General features: G+C 29.9%; 3 protein-coding genes across 8 annotated transcripts; 1 reads left to right on the top strand and 2 right to left on the bottom strand.

Annotated features, from left to right (window-relative positions):
• Window positions 1–279: 279 nt before the first annotated feature.
• LOC111300520 (glutaredoxin-like) lies at window positions 280–2,028 on the bottom strand. The gene is made up of 4 exons (XM_022896149.2): window positions 1,826–2,028; window positions 1,661–1,749; window positions 593–691; window positions 280–487 (listed from the first exon to the last, which is right to left on the bottom strand). The coding sequence occupies exons 1-4, from the start codon at window positions 1,879–1,881 to the stop codon at window positions 408–410; spliced, it is 324 nt and encodes a 107-aa protein (XP_022751884.1). The 5' UTR covers window positions 1,882–2,028; the 3' UTR covers window positions 280–407.
• Window positions 2,029–11,679: 9,651 nt separating this feature from the next.
• LOC111299570 (cysteine-rich receptor-like protein kinase 42) lies at window positions 11,680–15,367 on the top strand. Of its 4 annotated transcripts, none has more exons than XR_016329858.1 (6): window positions 11,680–12,581; window positions 13,045–13,158; window positions 13,250–13,562; window positions 13,938–14,175; window positions 14,357–14,501; window positions 14,633–15,367. XR_016329858.1 is itself a non-coding variant. In XM_089747543.1 (6 exons), the coding sequence occupies exons 1-6, from the start codon at window positions 11,810–11,812 to the stop codon at window positions 15,029–15,031; spliced, it is 2,019 nt and encodes a 672-aa protein (XP_089603669.1). In that variant the 5' UTR covers window positions 11,686–11,809; the 3' UTR covers window positions 15,032–15,367. The 4 variants fall into 4 exon arrangements, 3 of the variants coding, with proteins under 3 accessions (XP_089603671.1, XP_089603669.1, XP_089603670.1); XM_089747543.1 differs by having other exon boundaries at window positions 11,686–12,581; window positions 13,250–13,600; XM_089747544.1 differs by having other exon boundaries at window positions 11,689–12,581; window positions 13,120–13,158; window positions 13,250–13,600; window positions 14,633–15,164.
• A 944-nt stretch (window positions 15,368–16,311) lies between these two features.
• On the bottom strand, window positions 16,312–20,536 carry LOC111299571 (uncharacterized). Of its 3 annotated transcripts, XM_089747549.1 has the most exons (6): window positions 20,353–20,536; window positions 20,129–20,261; window positions 19,411–19,493; window positions 19,045–19,274; window positions 18,238–18,285; window positions 17,454–17,898 (listed from the first exon to the last, which is right to left on the bottom strand). In XM_089747549.1, exons 1-6 carry the CDS (start codon window positions 20,414–20,416, stop codon window positions 17,722–17,724), a joined length of 735 nt encoding a protein of 244 aa, XP_089603675.1. In that variant the 5' UTR covers window positions 20,417–20,536; the 3' UTR covers window positions 17,454–17,721. The 3 variants fall into 3 exon arrangements, with proteins under 3 accessions (XP_089603673.1, XP_089603674.1, XP_089603675.1); XM_089747547.1 differs by lacking the exons at window positions 20,129–20,261; window positions 20,353–20,536 and adding an exon at window positions 16,312–16,739 and having other exon boundaries at window positions 17,715–17,898; window positions 19,411–19,539; XM_089747548.1 differs by lacking the exons at window positions 20,129–20,261; window positions 20,353–20,536 and adding an exon at window positions 17,168–17,186 and having other exon boundaries at window positions 17,715–17,898; window positions 19,411–19,539.
• Between the last annotated feature and the right edge of the window lie 1,015 nt (window positions 20,537–21,551).

Raw genomic sequence — 21,551 nt, 5'->3', positions numbered from 1 at the left:
TTCATATCTTTTTCAAATTTGTCACAGATAATAAATCTCTAAATTAAATTCATTAATTATCCGTTTATAATTATCTAAATATGACATAAACAGATTTCATAATGACAAATATTTATTTATTTATTTACTATCTATTGTCATCCAAACTCAGTTCCTTTTTTTAAATTTTAGTTTTTGTTCTCTGATATTTGATTCAGAAAAACACTTCAGCCAAGTTTCATCCATGCTGAAACTCTAAATTTCCATAAATTTGGTAAAAACTCAAAAGAAGAAACCATATCTCAAATCCAATATTATTACGATATATTAAGGATTTAGCATTTAGCTGAAAGGACAGAATCAACATAAACCATGGTCGGTATTTATTTACTAGTATTAGACTAGACAACAGGAAGCATAACTCTTTTCTAAGCAGAAGAATTAGCAACAGCTCCAGCTTCGGTTAGCAGAGGAATCAGCTTTCCATCCTTGTGCATAGCTGTTGTAGCTGCAAGATATAAGAACTCGGTAATTAGTAAAGGAGCAGCTGGTATTAAGAATATCGATCCTACATAAATGAAAGATGGTAGCACGAGAGTTTAAAAGGGCATACCGTCACAGCCTCCAATGTGTTTCCCGCCAATGAAAACATTTGGCACAGTCCGCTGACCAGTCCACTGGGCCAGAGCTGCTTGAATTTCAACTCCGTCACCTTGAAAATGCAAAGATCAAAGCCATACGTCATTGATCCCTAACTAATGTGGATATATTCTCCCTATTTCTTCTGAAGAGAAAGATGTTAACGTCCAACAGAACAGAGTTAAAAATCGGATCCTCAAATCGTATAGAGGTAGAAATTTACGAAGGAAGCATCTACAGCTCCAATCCCATAAGAAGCAAACTATTTTAACGTATTATGGTTTTGTTTAATAGATTGAGCTAGGGTATACAATTCTTAGAATCAAGATAATGTACTCACACATTCACAACACAACCAAAAGACATTCAATCACTTTTACAGGCATTCGTTAACAGCCTATATTAAAGGTAACAAACTTGCATCCTATTATCAAATACACCAAATCATATAATTGCATCTTCCAAAATCAGTTTCCAAAACATTGGAACCATAGAAACCCAAATAAAACCAACCATGCCTTACAGAATCATAGCACCTTCCAAAGCCAGACTCAAAAGTCAAAACCCATTTGTTAAACACAATGGGGCCATGGAATTTGATAACTGTTCTACAAATTTCCTTACTACCCTTCAAACTGCTCCTCAAACTCAACATTACTTCCCACATAAGTTTCCAAAAACCCGATTTCTTGTAAAGCTCAAGAAACCAATTACTAATGGCAGCCTTGTTTAATCAACTTGATCCTTAAAATCAATTTGATAAATTTTTAATATGAAAATAAATCTAATCGTTAAGTTTCCCACATAAGTTTCCCTATAATCCATCCCAAACAAAGCCTTGAAAACACTGATTAATTTTGAAGAAGAGATTAATATCAAAATACCAAACAGAATGCAATCAAATCAACACTAAAGAAAATTTAAGCATTTAAATTAAATTTCAAGCCTGGAATTACAAATTTGTACCGGAATGAAAATATTCTTTTTTTTTCCCCTCAAAATGAGAAAAAATTAAAAGAGAATGCGAAAAAAAAAAACTAACTTTCATTGTCGAGCTCAATGGCCTTGAAAGAGGCTCCAAGTTGTTGAAGCAACTGCTTCACCTTAACACAGAACGGACAGTGTGTCTTGCTGCATCAAAGGATTACGTATAAAAATACAAATCTGTATACGAAAGATTAGTAACGTACGTATACGTATACTATACCTGAAAACGACGACGGGATTCGCAGAAACGATCTCCTTAGACTTCGGCAAAGCCATTTCTCTCTTTCCTTTTTTTTCACAGCCCAAAAATTTTGTTTTTTCGTTAGAAGAAATTGCGTCGTGGTATTTGAAGAGGAGGGATTAGGTGGGAAAGGGAATCGCGGGAAGTGATGGAGATGATTTTGGAAATGATCTAGGCCGTTGACTTGATTCCTATTGGTGGGACATTAATCGGGTTCTGGTTTTCAAAGATTCTTGAAACACAAAGATAAGAAGAAAAGATTAGGCTTACCTTCTGAGAAAATGTCAATTAGTATTTTAAAAATCAAAACAGTATTTAGTTCAATGTCTAATATATGTTTCTCTTCGATTAAGTTCGAATCTTCCGATTTTTTAATTAAAAATTTAATAAACAAATATTATTTTTATATTATTCCATTTAGTTGATTTTTTATTTTTTTATAAAAATGAATAAAAAGAAAATTTAAAATTTAAAATGACTAGAAAATTAAAAAAAATTGACAAAAATTAACCAAATGACTAAAATACACATAAAAATAAATAGAGTATTTGAAATATACATTAAAAAAATAAATTTTGTTTTCTCTAAATTTTTTATATAAAAAAATCGTAATCCAAAAATACTATATTTATAGTAAACGGTACTATTCATTACTTAAATTTCACGACTTTATCTATAAATAAATAATGTGCATCTAAATTTATGAATGATTTTGTTCAATTTTTTTACCTTGTTAATTAATTTTTATTAAATTTCAAATTATTAAATATCATCCATAAATTTTTTTATATTTAGATAAAAGTTTATTACTTATCTTTAAATAAAGTAATAAAAATTTCACCATTTTTTAAGTAATAAAAAAGATCTCCTCCCCCATAATTATTTGATGTTAAATTTTAAATATAATTATATGATTCAATTAAATTAAAATTTATATCCACCTCTCTAAATATCTCACCTTTATTAATAAAAAGATTCAAAATCTTTTTTTCTTCACCTCCCAAGTTTTAACATAAAGGCAAACCTACTACAAAACCTTTTAAATTTTGTTGAAAGCAACCTTTAAACTTTGTTGAAATCTTCCTAAGCATTTAGCTTAGCCACATAAAGATGTTTAGGCACCAAAAATTTGCCCAAATTCGAGATGTAATCTTCTTTTTTGTTAAGATAAGTTTTTGTAACGAATGGAATTGGACGGAGTTTGGAATAAATTAGAGTAAAATAAAAACTTTTAGAAAAAATCTTACTGATGATTTGTTCAAGTTTTAGCATTTGTAGCGTCATTGCTTAGGTGGGTTGATGGGCTTAAGTCGGTGGTCAAATATTGAAATCAGATGAAATGTCCAACCAATTGTCTGTTAAATAAACATTAGTCAATGCATTTACTATTTATTTAAAGAAAAAGTAAATAACAAAAACTTCGACTAAATAGAATCCTAAATTTCTAAAGCCAGGTGAATTTATTTTATTGGGTCCATGAAATGGACACCAATATGCTGACGAAAGATGAAAGGCATGGTCGAATTTATTATGGGTTTAATCAAATGGTTGGGCCATCATGGGCCAGCTAGTTCAACTTTCACCACTCCACAATCCAGATGGTAGCCTCGCCGGATTTATATGCAAACCACCGATGGCAAAAGACGAGTAAAGAGTAAATGATTTTCGGCTCAAAAGCAAGGTTCGAATTCTTTTCGCAAATACTAATAAATGGTTTACTCAATTAAGATTTATCTTTTTTAATAAAAAATTTTAAATTCGAGTCATGTCGATAGTTATTTGTTAAGATCATCTCGAATGCACGATCCGCAACTATCTATCTTAAACTGTTAAGAATAACATATCTTACTCTAACATGAAAGACTGAGCAACCTATTTACTTTTAATTTTTTCTTACAAAAAAATTTTTTTTTTCAAATAAAATAAAAAAGGTTAGTTGAAGATAGAGGTGAGAAAAAATTTAAAAATTAAAAATCAATTAAAATTTATAATGTTCAATTCAATTTGAATCTTTTTTTTTATTTGATTTGAATTAAATTTGAATATTAAATATATCTATTAAATTCAGATTGAATTCAGATTAGGATATGAAAAACAAAAAAAAAAACCCAAATTATATATTTTTATTAATTTATATATATATTTTAGATTTTTATAAAATAAAAATAATTATTTTCTATATAAATCTATTTAAAATTTTATTAAAATAATATAAAAAAATAAATCTTAAAAATTGATGAACCAAATCATTAGAATTCGATTAAAATCAAATTTTTTTAAAAAAAGATCAGTTCAAATTTGGATTAGATTTTAAAAATTTATAATATTTATATTATCTTAAAAAATTAAATCGAATCCGATCTGATTCAAACTATTATGACCCGAACAGGATCATAACACAAATTGGGTACAACTTTGGCAAATCGCCTGCAAAAGGCTTACGGGGAAGGAAGAAAGATGTGAACGAGTTCATTTGGAATAACTACTGATCAAATAAAATTCCAAATGGAAGATGGTGAACCACTTTACTTGGATGCAGAGACCTCTTGTCCATGCAAACATGTAGGCAATGCAGAAGAATAAGCCTTAAACAGTACCTTGAGCAAGTAGATCATTTTGGGCATCTCCATCTTAAATTTTGCGTGGCCAAACATATCCCCCTTGTACTTTTTATACACATGCCACCATGTCATCAATTAGCCTACGTTCATACCTAAACATAGAATCAACCAAATATTTTCAAAGATCTAAACAACTGGTTCAAATAGGCCTTCTAGACCATTATAATTTCATAAATATGCTCAAAATTAACCCTGATTAATCATATAATTCATTTCTCCATTGTAGATGTTATAACATCCTCATATGCACATTGGCAATTGCAGTTCTTTGTGTTTGGGAAAAACGGCTGATAGACAGATGAATTCTTGAAGCAAACTGAAAGATGATGTTAAAAGCTGAAAAGAACTGTGCCGGTTTTCTTCCCTTTCTTCTCTCTCTCTCTCTCTCTCTCTCTCTCTCTCTCTCTCTTTTCTTCTGTTAGAGATTGGTTTCTTATATTTGGTATTGTACGTTATAACACAGGAAAAGAGCTGGACATGGCTGCAATGGACCAGACCATGCAATTCTTGCAGTTCAAGTTTTCTATTTTAGAGAGAGCAATTGATCACTCTAATGAAGCTCAGAAGCTTGGTTCTGGATGATATGGTGAAGTATTTAAGGTGTAAACTATGACTTTATAAAATGAAAAAAATCCAACTTATCCCCTTTCGTGTGCAAAACTGTTTTGGAGGCCCTGGAAGAAAGATCCGGAGAAGAAGAAAGAGCTAGATTGGGGGAAAAGGCATAGAATAATCATAGGAACAGCTCAAGGCTTGGAATACCTACATCATTCATCAGGACATCAAGGCAAGTAACATCTTATTAGACCGAAATTCAGACCAAATATTGCTGATTTTGGCCTGTCAAGGTTATGTTATGGAAAGTGTAACAGGAATTCCCTTTAACAATTCTGTCGCCAGCTCATTGTAAGTACTACTCCATTGTTCCATAATCTCATACGCTTCTTTGTGACATTTCAGGCCTTTAACACTTTCATGTTCTAGTTAGAAACTGCGGTATTAAGTACCATTCATGTCTTCTTTTCTAGTGACTGTCTTGATAGTTGAATAATCTCTTGAATTTCCTGCTCAGACAAGATTTCTAAAGAGAATTAAGGTTGTCTTTCAAGTCTGTTCTCTTCTAAGAATTAGCCTTTCATCTAATGATTCCAGAGTTGCACCAACACATTTGATTTAGATTCAGTTTAGGCTACTTAGCAAATGGCTGTCGTCTTCCCTTCCCTTTTTTGTGTTGCACAAAAAAAAAAATGTCTAGTAATGATCTCTTTGGCTTGAAGAACTAAAAAATGCTTGAAAATTCAGTGTTATATTAGCTTTCTTTGTGTTCCATCTCCAATATCACATGTTACTCAAACTTAACGGTGTGTGTCAAGTATGTATCCAACACGGATATATTCATTTTTTTTTCGAGTTTTTCATATATTTGGAGAGTTGGACCAACATAACTAGTGTTTGTATTCTCTTTGATTCTATCATAAATTAGATATCAAAACAGTATTTAGCACAACTAATTAAAATTTTCTGCGTGATTTATTGCCTTCGTAGTGGATAACATGGCTCCGAAATACATTACCAAGGGAAAGAGAAAAGTAGATGTTCATAGCTTTGGGGTTGTGGTGCTTGAAACAATCAGTGGAGTGAACAACACAAAAATAGAATCAGATAATTATTTCGAAACATTGGTGACTGATGTAAAAATCCCACAAATTTGCTTACAAATTTATTCATCTGTTTCCTGGTATATTTCCTTTATCAGGCATGGAAGCACTTCTAATAAAACACAAAATAAAAAATTATAGGTGAAAGCTTGGGTTCTGAAGATGTTGAAGAAGAAATAAAGACAGAAATTCAACTTGGTCTAGCATGACAAAAGTACTGCAAATGCCATCACATAAAGATATGGAATTGCCTGCACCAACAAAACCTCCATTTTTTGATGAAAAATATGTAGATTTATCATCTTCATTTAGCTTTAATATTCCACGAAAATCTCAAATTTATAATTTTTTTCGTACTTGAGATTTTCAGAATTTGAATTTATAAAATTAAGTAACTGCTTAGTAGATGAAAAAAGATGAGAATAAAAAAATTTATTAATCTAACTATTAAAATTTATAATATTTTTTATTTTATAACTTAATAATTAGATTAATAAATTTTTTCATTTTTTAAATTTTTTATAAAAAATTTAAAAATTTAATATTTTATCGAACAAATTGCACAACTATTGGCTCTCATATCTATGATTCACATAGATGTGATCAGAATTATAAATTGTTTATATGTAGTTATTGGATTACTTGCTGACGTTTCTTCCAATATTATTCAAAGAAGAAAATCATGACACAAACAGACGTAATTTTGGAATAGGAAATTGAGACAGAGAATAATATAAGGAAAAAGGTTTAATGATCATCCGTGACTTATGAGCATTGAAAAGTCAAAAATTGAAAGATGGAGTAAAATAAACGGAATGGTCGCTGTTGATTTTGGTAGATGTGGACAGACCATTTTCGATGGCGGGCCGAGGAAGAAGTCAGATTTGGACCGTCAAAAGTCTCTTTTCTACGTGTTTCGACCGCCAATTCAATAAGAAAAAAATACAACAAAAAAACAAAAATTAAAAAATAATTGATTCAATAGATAAAAAATTATCATTCTTGATATAAAGATTTTATATTTAAATTTAATTAATAATTATTTGTTTGAAATCATATTAAATATATTATTTATAATTATTTTTTTAATATTATTAAATATAATATATTTTATTTTGATTTAAAAAATTAAATAATATATTTATCTTAAAATTAAAGAAAATGAAACAAAACAAATATCTATATGTGAATCGAAAATGAATATAGATTATAAATAATTGTGATAATTAATACTACGAGTGTCGGTTCATTATTATATTCGTCCAACTATTTTTTTTAATTTCACAATACATAGAGTTAGGTTTTATTTGAGTTTATTTTTTAAAACAATTTTAAAAAGTGTATTTTTTATATAAATTTGATGTATTTAAAATTTTAATTTTAAAATAATTTTCACAAAAATTATATCAAATTAATAAAATTTTTTTCTCCTTTACGAACTAATTCCTTGTAGTTAATTATACCTTATATTTTGGTTTTTGACTTATTGTATCATCGATAATGAACCAAATTAAATTAATTTCGTTATTTATTGAATTATTTCAGCATTTTAGATTTGATTTCTCTTCAAATAGTTTAAATTTATCATTTGTTATTATATTTTTAAATATAATTTATCATTTATTATTAAAATTATAAAAAAGTATAATAAAAATGAAATCTAAATCGTTTTAATCTTGTTAATTTGGACCTATGAAGACTTGATTTTTTTTTTATCAATTAAATGTTTTTTGATTTGGCAATTGGCATTTTCAATAAAACCCTTTTATTAAAAAAATTTTACTGTCTCATTTTATTTGAGATATTTTAAAATTATTATTTTTTATATTTTAAAATTATTTCTTAGGATTTTTTTTTTCACATTAAAAACTACGAAATTTTAATTTTATAAAAATTTTAATTCTAATATTAAATATATTAAAATAAAAAAATTTTCTTAAATAAAGCCAATTTCATTTAAATAATTTAGACCGGAGACAGTAAATGGATAAAACTATTAGTCTAAATCTGGATGATTAATTATATTATTTTGTAGGCATTGGCTGAACAAATCAAATAGACCCAGCTGCCACATCGAACTGTTTACGTGATTTTCTAGAAGAGAATAATTAATGAACCATTGGAATCGATCAACGACAACAACAAAAAAAGAAAAAATCAAACTGACGTGGTGAAGAAAAGATGTAAAGGGGTTCTCACAGAGTAAAATGAACCGTTTTCTTTTTAATTATTATCTTTATTTTTTTTAGCTATTAATTATTATCTTGATTTTTTAAATTAAAAATATATTTAGAGTCATTTAAAAATTTCAGTTGTTTAGATGGCAAAATTTTTTATTTTTATAATTTTTTTATATACAATAAATTTGTATGCATTTTTAATTCTAACAAAATGATATTATTCTGTGTCGAATAAATCAATTAAATATATAATATATATTTTAAATATAATATGTTCATTGTTTTTATTTATGTCAGGATTTATTTTGTTAATAATTTTATAATGGTTAGTTTAAATTCAAGTTTGTGACGTTTTTTGGGAAGACATATTGCTCTATTGACTAAATTATCTTTATAACACAGGAATTATTAATTTTTTTTCCACAAACAGGTTTTTAGTTAAATGATTAAGAAAAATTTTACACAAATGAATGATCTGAAATATTAATTTGAAGCAAGATGTTACGAGGATTAACAAATATTTTTTATAATTTGTTTGATGATTAATAAGCTTAATTTATTTGATGAGTAATAATCAATTAATTCATGGACCAAATTAATAATCCTAATCTATACATCATAGATTTAAGTTTTTTAAAATATTATAATGTATATATTTACTACTCATATTATTAAAATTAAAATTTTAAAAACAAAATTATCATAAAAATATAGATTTTTTAATAAAAATATAATTTTTTAAAATAAAATATATTAATTTTTTTATAAATAATAATATATATAATAAAAATATAATAAAATAGCTTGTCCCGAACCAATTTTTTGAAAAGTCTGTTGGGGAGAATTGATAATTATAATAAAAATAAGATAAAAACGAAATCTAAATCATTTTAATCTTGTTAATTTGGACCCATGAAGACTTGATTTATTCCATTTGTCGATTAAATGTTTTTTGATTTGGCAATTGGCATTATCAATAAAACCATTTTATTGAAAAAAAAATTCTAACTGTTTTTAAATGTCTCAAAATTATATCTATTTTTAACATCTAAAATTTTTACTTTTTTATATTTTAAAATTATTTTTTATGATTATTTTTTTACTTTTTTATATTAAAAATAATAAATTTTTAATTTTAATGTTAAATACATTAAAATCAGATATATATATTTTTTAATTTCATGAAAGTAATATAATCCAAACAATTTGAAATGAAGAATGTAAAAAGATAAGATTGTTAGTCTAAACCTAGATAATTAATTATAGTATTTTGTAGGCCTTGACAGAACAATAAATCAAATCGACCCAGATGTCAAACCGACCAGTTTACATGATTTTTAAGAATAAAATAATTATAGTATATTGGTTTCAAATTTTATTATTAATTATTTATTGGAGTTATTTTAAATACATAATTTATAATTATTTATATTAAATTATTAGATATTATCTTAATTTAAAAGATTAAATAATTTATCTATTTTAAATTTTTTTTACAAAAAAAAAATAATTAATGAAAAAAATTTCCATTAAAATGCCCATTATTTGGATCACACGTTTCCAACAAAAAATATTTTTTAAAATGAAGTGGTGAAGACAAGTATAATAAATCATATGAACAGGTATTTATTTAAGTTAAAAAAACTTTATAAAATTTTAAAAAATGAAAAGGTTTATTAATTATTATTAATTAAATTTAAATATTAATTTTAATAAGATTCATTCGAATCAAATTGACCTATATTTCAAACGGAACTGTTTACATGATTTTCTAGAAGAAAATAATTAATGAAAAAATTTCCATTGATATGCTCACTATTTAGATCAGCACGTTTCTAACAAAAAAAATATCAAAATGACGTGGTGAAGGAAAAGATGAAAAGGCATTTCCACCGACTATTCAAAGTATATTAAATCACCGTGGAGAACAGGACGGTGGATTTGTCGTGAAAAATGTTTCGTTAAAATTTGGAAATTTATGAAATTCTAAAAACAGGATTTGACTTTGTATACAAACGTAGGGATGACAACTAAATTTATTTTCGACAAATTTTGATTTGAATTTTTAACAATAATTTGTTTTAGAAATTAGTTTTGAATTAAATCAATAGATAATAGTATAATAAAATCGAAATTGGATTAAAGTTAAATTTTAGATAAATTCAATATGATTCAATTGGTGTATATATATATATATTATTTAATTTTATATTTATATATTTTTTATATTTATTTAATTTTATATTTATATTAAAAATAATATTTTATATTTTAAAAATAATATTTTATTAATTTAATATTAAATCGGATTGAATATAATTTTATACAATATCAAATTAATTCAAATTTAAATATAAAAAATTAAAAAATAAATCAAATTCGAAATGAATAAAATCTATCTCGAGCCATTACCATCCTTATATCCCATACATACGATGAATGTGTTTGCTTCTCTTTTTCTGTACCTAAAACATTGTCTTTTTCACTTAGGGGTCTTGTTTTGTGAGGACAATATTTAATTTTTTGAAATTGATTACATATTATATAATGGATAAGAAAATTTATAAAAAAAAAAATTAAGAAAGAAGAAGCTTTTGATAAATAAATTAGTTGGTTTAAAGTTTTTATTGGTTAAGTACGTTTGAATGAACTAAAAGAAAATAAAAAGCTTTATGTAGGTATGATAAACTATATTGATATGTATTTATTTAAATTAAGAATATTTTATAAGGTAAAAAATTTTTTATAGATATTAATTATGAGTAAATATTGATTATTTTTATTTGTTTATAATTTTTTATAATTAACGAATTTTTTTATTTGTAAACGTAAATATATTAAATTGAATTATATTAAATTATTTATAAATATTTAATTAATTAAAACTTTTTACCTAATACCTAAAAACAGAAATGTTGGGATCCTTCTAAATTTGGATAGTCTTCTTCCTCTTTCATTCTTTCCGACTTCCAAGTCCTTCCACCAATAGCAGCAAAGGAAACATAAAATGTAAAATCAACATTACCCTTTGTCTTAATGGACTATCGTTTATTCTGCCTAAAGATAAGAAAACGTGAAGGAAACTTCATTGTCCATCATTGGTCGAATATTTTATTTTAAAATTTAGATCTGCCTTAATATTAGAATGAAAAAAAAAATCATTTAATGGTGCAAATTTTCGTATATCATTTCATTCTATATAAGTTCCAATTAAGTTATATTTTAATTCTTAATCCAACAGTTGTTACGTGCATTTTCAATGAAAAGAACTGGATTTGAATCATCGCTCCAAAGATTGTAGTGTGGACAGGGTTTGGCCATGGCGGACTTTGTTAATCAGAATAATATAAGTCAATTTATCAACACACTAACCCCAACCACAAATGATGATACCGATGGAACAGCAACAGCCTAATTTGTCAATATTCTTTTCATATTCCTGAACAATTAAGTTAAACACCCATAAAAGAAGAACAGAAAAATCAGAAAGAGTGAGAGGTAAAGATGAATTCTATGCAGTTTTCAGCCTTTAAACAATCATGCTGGAGATGGGTTTTGTTGTTAGTTTTTTCTTTGTTTTTCTCTATCTCGTTCTGTGATCCAAGAATCACAAACGCTGGCCTTTTCTGTGGCACTTCCTCGTCACCAACCAACTTTGTTCCAATCTTTGCTACACTGATGCAAGGCTTGTCAGAAGCGATCAACAATAACCATTTTGCTTCTTACCAACTCAACTCTACACCTCCAATGTATGCGTTAGTTCAGTGCCATGAAGACCTCTCACAAAATGATTGCCTTTCTTGTTATGCTGCCGCAAGGACTAGAATCCCACGTTGCCTTTCTTTTGTCTCAGCTCGAATCTTTCTCGATGGCTGCTTCATGCGTTATGATGATTACAACTTTTTTCAAGAGTCTGTTTCATCTAGTGTGGATAATGTTAATTGCAGCTCTAATAACGTAACAGTGTCTGGTGAAGATCATAACAATAGGCTGAGTTTGTTTGGCAGGAACGTTGATTATGCAGTTGGGAATGTGACTAGGATTGCTTTGAGAAATGGAGGATTTGGATTGGTGGAGGTGGATGGAGTGTATGCATTGGCACAGTGTTGGAAGAGTGTTCCGGCTCAAGGGTGCAGTGAGTGCCTGCAGAAGGCGGCAAAGGAGGTGAGAGGCTGCGTGCCAAAGGAGGAAGGGAGAGGGTTGAACACTGGGTGTTATTTGAGGTACTCGACCCAGAAGTTTTATAATGATGGGGCACAGACAGATCATGGTCAAGGTAAGTCTTGTCACTCTGAAGATTCTGAGGTTGTCATAATTTGTTTCTATGCTTGTTCTTAATGTGAACATGGATTGAATTTATGTTGAAATGTAGTGTGCTTAATGTGATTGTTTTGATTTTTTTTCCGTATTTTCAAAAATATTCTGCTAGTTTGATGATCTTGAATTTAAAATCTATAAAGGAAAATTAAGGGTTTGTTTGATTTAGTAAAAAGATTGATAAATTTCAACATGAATTGAGTGATAATCTTCTTCAATCTTGTGCGATTCATATCAAGATTCAAAAGTCTAAATTATTTTCCAACAAGTTTCAGATTTGAAAAAGGTTTCATTGTTCCCTCTTTGGCTGCTCCAGAGTAGATTCTGCAATTCATTTTTTTTAATGAATTTTAAATTTCATTTTCCCTTTGTCTTCTCTGTCCTCTCTCCTGGTTGAATTGAATGTCTTTTCTATTTTCCAGGGTTTTCTGGAACTGCAGTCATTATAACAATTGTCTCAGCAACATTTGCATTCCTGATGCTCTCTCTTTTAGCAGCTTATGCTACATATGCAAGATTATCAAAGAGGAAAAAAGGTACAATCTCTGAGTAATCTTCACAATGTGCACTGAAAATTATATTAATGCTTTTCATTGATCTCAAATAACCATCAATTGCATTTCCTAGAGCTCAAAAATCTCGGCCATATTTCGGAAAGGTTCCAAAATTCACATTTGAAGTTCAAGTATGAAACTCTTGAGAAGGCAACAGATTATTTTAGTCTTTCAAGGAAACTAGGCCAAGGAGGAGCTGGCTCAGTATTCATGGGGATTCTTCCAAATGGAAAGACTGTAGCAGTAAAGAGATTGGTATATAATACCAGGCAATGGGTAGATGAGTTTTTTAATGAGGTAAATTTGATCAGCAGAATTCAACACAAGAATATGGTGCAGCTTCTTGGTTGTAGCATTGAGGGCCCTGAGAGTCTCCTGGTTTACGAGTATGTACCTAACAAGAGCCTCGATCAGTTCATTTTTGGTAATTCTTTGCTCTTTACATGATTCAATATGCCTTTGTCCATTATTGAACGTAATTAGATAGATCTCTCCCTTCTAAGGGTTGAGGGATTTAAAGCACTGTCAAATTAACATAAACAAAGTTTTGCAACTCAAGTGATCCTACTTTGCATCAAGATTTCAAGACATACCTGATACCTGCCAGCCTAAGAGATAGTTTCAATAGCTTAAAATTTTTTATTGGCTTTCATTCTGCTCTCTGCAGCCAATACAAATATGAAAGCATGTTGAAAATGGCGGGGAACAACTAAATTCTTGTGCCTACTTCAAAGGTGTTGATGATTTTACTGTCAATGCAGATGAGGAGAAAGCAAAACTTTTAAAGTGGAAGCAGCGGTTTGACATCATTGTTGGAACAGCTGAGGGTCTAGCACATCTCCATGGAGGAGGGTCTGAAATAAGGATAATCCACAGGGACATTAAAAGCAGCAATGTTCTTTTAGATGAGAATCTCAATCCAAAGATTGCTGATTTTGGACTCGTTCGATGTTTAGCTGCTGATAAGAGTCATCTTAGCACTGGGATTGCCGGAACACTGTAAGTTTACAAAAGATTATCTGATATAATCAAATATATTTCATCAGTATCACATTGGTTCAAAGCATGAGCATTTAGTACATGAAAGACAATATGCATTTAGTGAAGGATCCAATAGATTGCAACACATTAGGATTTCTATTAAAGTTTCCTAAGAATTTCATATGAAATTTTCGTGCAGCGGATACATGGCGCCTGAGTACCTTGTTCGAGGACAACTTACTGAAAAAGCAGATGTTTACAGCTTTGGGGTACTAGTTATTGAGATTGTATGTGGTAAAAAGAGTAACACCTTCACAAAGGACTCTGGTTCCCTTTTACAAACAGTAAGCTCCCAAATCTTTGTTCAAAAAAATTTCAGATTTTGAAACATGAATGAGCATATCACAACTGCTCTTGCTCTTAAAATCACTTGGAAATGAAATGAGAATTCTAAATTTGAGATTTTCAACCTCAGGTTTGGAGACATCACAGATCAAATACATTGGCTGAAGCTGTTGACCTTCGCATAAGAGATGAAATTTCAGAAAGAGAGGCCCCCAATGTGCTTCAAATTGCGCTATTGTGCACACAAGCTTCAGTTCCCTTAAGGCCATCAATGGAACAAGTAGTTCAGATGCTAACTGATAAAGATTGTGAAATTCCTATACCTAACCAGCCTCCTTTCTTAAATGCTAGTGTGCTAGATTCAGCAGGTTCCTCAAGGTCTTGCAGCACAGACAGTTTTATAGCAAATGCTGTGAGAAAAATTCAGGATGCCCGTACTCCATCGGAGTCTTCTAAGACTCGCAGTTCTGATGGGATTCAAGAATCCAACAACATTACAGAAGTGAGCGCAAACCAAGTTTTTCAGTAATTCAAAGGCATATGCTGTTTCTGTAAACTAAAATTAACAAAAAAAATTAGTATAAAAAGTTATAGACAATAGGAATGTTAATTGATTGCAATTATGATACGAAGAATTAGACTGAGGCACAGATATCTCACATGATATCAACCAATGCAGCAGGCTTTCAAAGCCTGTCTTCTTCAGGATACAACAGGTTAGCTATTTTTTGTAATTCACCCTACAATTCTGAACCAACAGTAGAGTTAAAAGGCTCAAAACGAAACACTTTTCTCTGCCCAAGAATTAGAGAGTATGTGTCATGTATACAAATAGTGAATAGAAAAGATTATATGTATTATCGGACATTATTTCCCCTACTTATAAGGTTGAAGAATCTGTAACAGATTCTACAATTAATAACCATGATATTTTGAGAAAAATCATCTTTGTAGCAAAGATTTTGAATCCCTAGGATTCATCTTGCAAAGATTTTGGAAGGTCAGGTGGCATAATTTTAATTCTTTTTGGGGTATAAAACAGCAATGTAACAGTTGATTTCTCATAGTAGCATTGAAATTGCAATCAGCTGAGAGTTCACAAATAAAATAATAAAGTACTAGAGTCTAAAGAAGGTTCAGTTAGAGGTTAAACATAATTTCTAGTTGCAGATTGGATGGCAAAAACAGTAAATCTTCAGCTTTATCCGTTTAATGGCAAAGCTTTTTCCAAATTGGATTCTTGATTTTTGGTTTTTTTTTTTTATTTTTCATGTTGTTTGTAAGAAAATCATAGTAAGAGAAAAACATGGAGAAATCAGTGAAAATATCTATGCTACAACAATGTCTCGGAAAATTTGCAGCTTGCGAGACCATAACTTTGCCTTCTAGCTTTCATTTTTTTATATAATTTTTTGGATTGCCTGTCACATTCACATTTTTTTATACAATTTTTTGGGATTTCTTGTCACACTCAACAAAATACTTTGACAATTCCAAAAGCTAAGAGTAAGTTGGGGTGGTGGGTCCCATATGTTTGACAATTCCAAAAGCTAAGAGTAAGTGCGGGGGCGTTGCTTGGGGACCCATTTGCTTAATGATTTTTTTTTTTCTGTTTTGGTCAATTTTTTTATTATATTTTCAATGCCAAAACATCAGTTTCCATATATAGTTCCAATTCATCTTACTTTTAGTCAATTGATTGTATCGCGTGAAAGATTGGGCTATATTTGATGCTCATCCTTTGGATTTTTAGAGCAAATCAAACAGATGGTGGTTCAAAATTAAATAATTAATGTGACATGGTCATGTACTTGCCACGTGGCATTTTGTTGTCTCCATTTCACATCCAGCAACATATAATGTACATAAAAACATTCATTTCCTACTTATTTACTTATTATCTATGTTTAGGATTAACGAAAATGCTAAACTTAATAAATGTTTGACCATGCTAATGAGTGTGGTTTTCTTGAGGAATGCTAGGGGCAGTCACATCATCTCATGTTTTAAACTTTAAACTTATCATACATTCTCAGGAACTGGAGGGACGCTGGGGCTTTTGTTCTCAGGGGATAAATTTTCGACTCAAACAAGCATTTCTCTCATGGGGCTTATATGATTGTTTCCATTCTTTCAGTCTCCTTAAGCTACTTTCCTCAATGGGAAGGCATTTTTGCGATCCTTATACGTTCAATGAAAGTTCAGCTGATGAAAATCATCACCTGCTGGTATAAGATCTGTTGAGGAAGAACAGAAGCAAGACATGAAAATGATAGTTACAAGAAAATGAATACCGGTTTCAGACACATGAGACCAAAAATTGAAAAAACAAGACAGGTTGCATGTTTCTTAAAACTGGTGACAATATTATTGGAAGAGGGATGGCACCACTCGAGTTTATATAGGTCTATGAAAAAGATCAAAAGATACACACAGACCAACCAAGCCCTTTTTCACAAAAATGATTATTGTCTATAGATGTAAACGATCTTTTTTTTATTAAGCAGTAAAGGGTTCCTAGGCTTTGCCGAGTACATCCCCTCCCTGAGTTGGTCCAAACAAGTTTATCTATGCTGGGCCTAGTGAATTCATGGGAAATTAGCTTCCCATAGCCTCCCAGCGAATTGCATTTAAACGATCTTTACCTCTGGGAAAGTGATGCTTAGTTTTATATAGGCTTACCTCTGCATTTACAGAGAAAAAGAAAATCTTTCATGCAGAAAATACTGTATGGAACTATAAAAGTGCAATCTAGTCTGGTTCACAGCCATCAAGTACACGAAGGAACATTTGCAGATCCTCCAAAGAAACACACTATGATTGAGCATCAAGTTTTAATGATTGTTCAGTATTTTCAGTTGACCAACAGCAATAGGATTCCCTCATCAAATTAGACGTAATGGCTAATGCAAAGGAATGTTATCTGTCAATCATTGAGGTAAGGATACATGTTTGCATATTTTCACCATTAGATATTATTAAACGGCAATCGTTTGTCACATATTGCAGTGCAAACAATACGTATTTTAAGGAATGAAAACATGGAAAGGGAGATACTAACAATATGGAGGGCAAAGAGTTGTTCAAATAGATGGTAAGCAAGGAAAGCAGGGAAAAGAATGCTTTTTGATAAACAACAGTGCTTGAATTGAAGCTAAACGTTTTGACTTCTACCTTAACTAGTAGCGACTGCCATTTGAAGCTAAATTTACCTTGTTATCACTGTGATGAACTAGGGCGCTGCTCCTGAGCAAGGAAATATATACCCAATGATGATGGCAATGACCACCAACTACCAAGAATTCCAATCAGGCGTAACTTCTGGTCCCCAATTTCAACTTTAGCAAGGCAGAGAAGCTTATAATCCTGGACTTCAACTTTGCTGGCATGCAGTGACTGCATGATAAAGTAGTTTACATTAAACACAAGCAGCTAAAGAGGTAAATCCAGTGTATTATACCGGGAACAGATTCTAGATTAGATGCTCATTGAGTGGATATTCCTCTTATCATAGATAAATTATCTTATGTCCATAAAATTCCTTTGTTCACATGCCTATAGGAGTTGGGGGGGAAACGTTATCCTTGTGAAGTCAATAAAGTAAATGAGATGATAACTGGCAAAAAATTTAAGCAGATCAAAAAACAATAAACTGAATGGAAAAATAATTAAACCTCAAACTAGTGTCCTTCAACAAGCATTAAAAGAAATAAAGTGATAAGAATAAGAACATACATTAAATCTGTAGAAATGAGGGTTTTGGCGCATATATCCATGACGTAGCTGCAAAATTGAAACTGCAGTCAAAAGCTTGCAAAGCAAATATTTTATAAATGAGACACTTAACCAGGCTGCAACTTTGAAGGTGAATTCCAACATTTATAACTAGAAATAAGGACTAGAACAATTATATCAGAGTTCTAATGTGATCCCAGGTCAATGAAATTCAAGAAGCCACAATCATCTCTAACAAGGAGGCACCTCCTGCTTTCAAGCTCCTACTTCAAGAAGGGCTACAACCTTGGGTATCAAACAAAGTTATAAAATGCTTGGATGGAGTAGGCTTTCCTTTCAACAAAGGATCCATCCACTCAATTTCAAGTCATGCCTGATTTATTGGCCAGAATGTTAATCCTATTGGTTGTTATTGCCCTTTGGTCAATCACTAATATTATCATCCTTACAGGTGTACCAACTCATTGAAAATTTGAAGGAGATAGGGACTGATATTGATGATGATAAATATTACATATCTTTATCAATATATAGACAAAATTAACTATTAGTTAAGAAGAACTAAAATTTTCACTTTCACATTATGGTCAAAATAAGCATATAAATCATTTATAAATCCAATATCCATCTTCAGCCTGTGAAGCCAGGCAGGCGGACACCAGGATGCAGATTGTGTTTCAATTATCCCCAGCTGTGAGCTTACAATGCAGTACTCTTTAAGCTTAATGAATTAAAGTTCCTGATAGGTTTAGTCTTAATTGTCAAGTGTTAAACGCAAGCAGCCAAGTGAAAGAAAAGTTTCCTGACCCTTTCAACAAAAAGATAAATTGATGAAGGGCTTGGTTTGGTGCTGAGGAGGAAAACAAGGATTCTAGTTGCAACTGCAAAGGGATTATCCCAGTTCACCAAGATAGTAAATAAGAAAAAAACAGGCAGCCACAGTTTCCTCATTAGCAACCAGAGTTTGTGTCGATCATCTACTCCTTCTGAAGCATCAAGTGACTCTAAATTATAATCATCCACAAAAATATCAAGACCTACATCATTGTAATTCAAAACATGCAGGTTGTTAGAACAAAAATAAAAGGATACAAGGAATTAGGTACGCATAACTAAAAGTAATACTTTGCAGGCATGGTACTATAAGTCTATTATACCAGGCAATCCACTCACCATCCATGGCATGTGTAAAACGAGGCCAACAGTAGACGGCTCCAACCACAACTGGTACACCAAAAATGCTTCTCACATTTCTACTTCCTGGAAAAATTAGAATATCAAGAAGGTTCTCAGCAGTGGGAACCAAATGTCATCATGATTCATGAACAAACGACAAACCAAGTATTAGAATGGTAAACAATGCCACAATGAAAAAAAGAAAATAGTGACGAGCCTTCTACCATACTTAAAAATGGAGCTTTAGGAAGATTGCTAATACAAAGAAAACGTGACAAGATTACTAGTTTAAAAAAATAACACGCGCTAGCAATTTTGAAAAGAGAAACTCATGGTACAAGCAATTCAATCATACTAATGAGGGCAAAAGTAGTTACTTCCATGGAAATGGCATCAAATCATGAGTTTCAAATTCCATGAAGTGTTTCATCAACCCGGTTGAACTCAGAAAACAATTCCTTTCAACAAGGGACAATCTTTTATCTACACACCAGTTCAAAAATTACAAATAACATAAAATCCGAGAGAAAATAATCCAGAAAACACTGAAATTTTATATATATAAAAAAAGTATTCATAAAATCAATAATCAAGAGAAGCTGCAAGTTTAGTTAAATGGGTAACAGTCAAATTTTGCCAAAATGAATTAAAAATGCAGAATTTACATAAAAAGGCAACTACAAAAGCAGAGAAAAGTCATTTAAAAAAACAAAACTCGCCTGATAAGCAAAAGTCTTGAACGTATTTTCTCTGTATATTGTGCTTATACTCAAATTTTGAGGCTCTTTTTTGCAGTTTGGGTTCAATACTCTGTACCCATGTTTTCAAAGGTCCGATTATTCCATGAACTGCTGGAAAGGAAAAGAAAACAAAAAGAATATTTTTAAAAATTTTAAAATATAAGAAAAAAAGAAAAAAAAAATTTACTTTAATACTTACATAGTTGCCGGGATTGAGAAAATGATTGTCTAATCGGAAGCAGAAATTTGGCTGTCCATGCCATCTTCTTCACCGCTGCAATTTTCTCTGCTTAATCGCCGCTTACGTCTAAGGAGTAATAACAGTACCGAACGACGTCGTAGGGAAGAATTCCACATGGTCAGGCATATTTTAATCCTCCTGTCCCGAATTGCTGACGTGTTTAGTTGGAATTGGTTGTTGGATTAAAAGCGAAAGCCGTTAAAAGAACATCCTCTCTCTCGAATTAACCGATCTTAATCAGCGATGGTAATAGGTTGGATCCGGACATATTTATAAATTGTAATTCATTTTATTGGATTTAAAATTAATTTAATAATTTTAATTTAAAATAATATTTATAAAACATTATTTTTAATATAAATTATATTTTTATTAAATTAATAATTTAAATTAAAATATTAAATAATAATTTTATTAATATAATAAATAACTATAAAATTAAATAAATAATAAAAAATATTTTTTATATATATACACTTGATCGAGGTTGAATAGATTTATCTAAAATCCAACTCTCATCCTAACTTTTAAAAAATAATTTAATTTGATTCAACACGAAATTTAAATTTTAAAAAAATTGATCATATAGAGTCAAGTTGGAATCCGATGGTTTTGATTAAATTTATTGTCTTTAATCACAATTCATAATTCAGAATTATATGTTCACAATTCAAAATTATATGAAAAACATTAAAATTTTATGTGAAATTCACACTTATAAATGATAGATTCTTATATAATTTTTTATTATGATTGAATAATTATTTCATTGAAAAAAAAATTATAGGTGAGGCATCCTCTTTTTCAGTTGAAAAAATCTCTAGATTAAAAGTCTTGAAATGTTGTTCTTTATAATTTGTTAGGTCTAATAAACAAATATAAATGAATAAAAATAGAGTTGGTTTGTTTGTCAAATACTCTATTTATTTATATTCCGAAATTGAACAAACTTTACTTTGTTCATCATTTATTCTTTTAATTAACAAATTTTAAAATATTATTTATTATTATTTGTTAAACTTAATAAACGAATATAAATCGAATTTGTTTATGAAATCTTTAGTATGCATTCGTTCATTACAGCCTAAAAAGTCCAATGTAATTCCAATTTACAAATTCTCAGTCCCAAAATCTTCTACTAATACTTATGGTAATTT

This window comes from Durio zibethinus, chromosome 18, assembly GCF_047325235.1.
Source record: "Durio zibethinus cultivar Kanyao isolate XHJ-2024 chromosome 18, ASM4732523v1, whole genome shotgun sequence".
Taxonomy (NCBI): Eukaryota; Viridiplantae; Streptophyta; class Magnoliopsida; order Malvales; family Malvaceae; genus Durio; species Durio zibethinus.
Note: the sequence above shows the minus strand (reverse complement) of the source record. Positions and strands in the feature narration are given on the sequence as shown.

Coding starts and splice junctions, on each gene's coding strand:
- LOC111299571 (XM_089747549.1), bottom strand. CDS start 20,416: ATGGCATGGACAGCCAAATTTCTGCTTCCGATTAGACAATCATTTTCT. Junction 20,262..20,352: donor TTCTCAATCCCGGCAACTAT/GTAAGTATTAAA, acceptor CCTTTCCAGCAG/TTCATGGAATAATCGGACCT. Junction 19,494..20,128: donor GACTTTTGCTTATCAGGCGA/GTTTTGTTTTTT, acceptor TTTTCCAGGAAG/TAGAAATGTGAGAAGCATTT.
- LOC111300520 (XM_022896149.2), bottom strand. CDS start 1,881: ATGGCTTTGCCGAAGTCTAAGGAGATCGTTTCTGCGAATCCCGTCGTC. Junction 692..1,660: donor CATTGAGCTCGACAATGAAA/GTTAGTTTTTTT, acceptor TGCATTTTCAAG/GTGACGGAGTTGAAATTCAA. Junction 488..592: donor ACACATTGGAGGCTGTGACG/GTATGCCCTTTT, acceptor TATATCTTGCAG/CTACAACAGCTATGCACAAG.
- LOC111299570 (XM_089747543.1), top strand. CDS start 11,810: ATGAATTCTATGCAGTTTTCAGCCTTTAAACAATCATGCTGGAGATGG. Junction 12,582..13,044: donor ACAGACAGATCATGGTCAAG/GTAAGTCTTGTC, acceptor TCTATTTTCCAG/GGTTTTCTGGAACTGCAGTC. Junction 14,502..14,632: donor CTGGTTCCCTTTTACAAACA/GTAAGCTCCCAA, acceptor TTTCAACCTCAG/GTTTGGAGACATCACAGATC.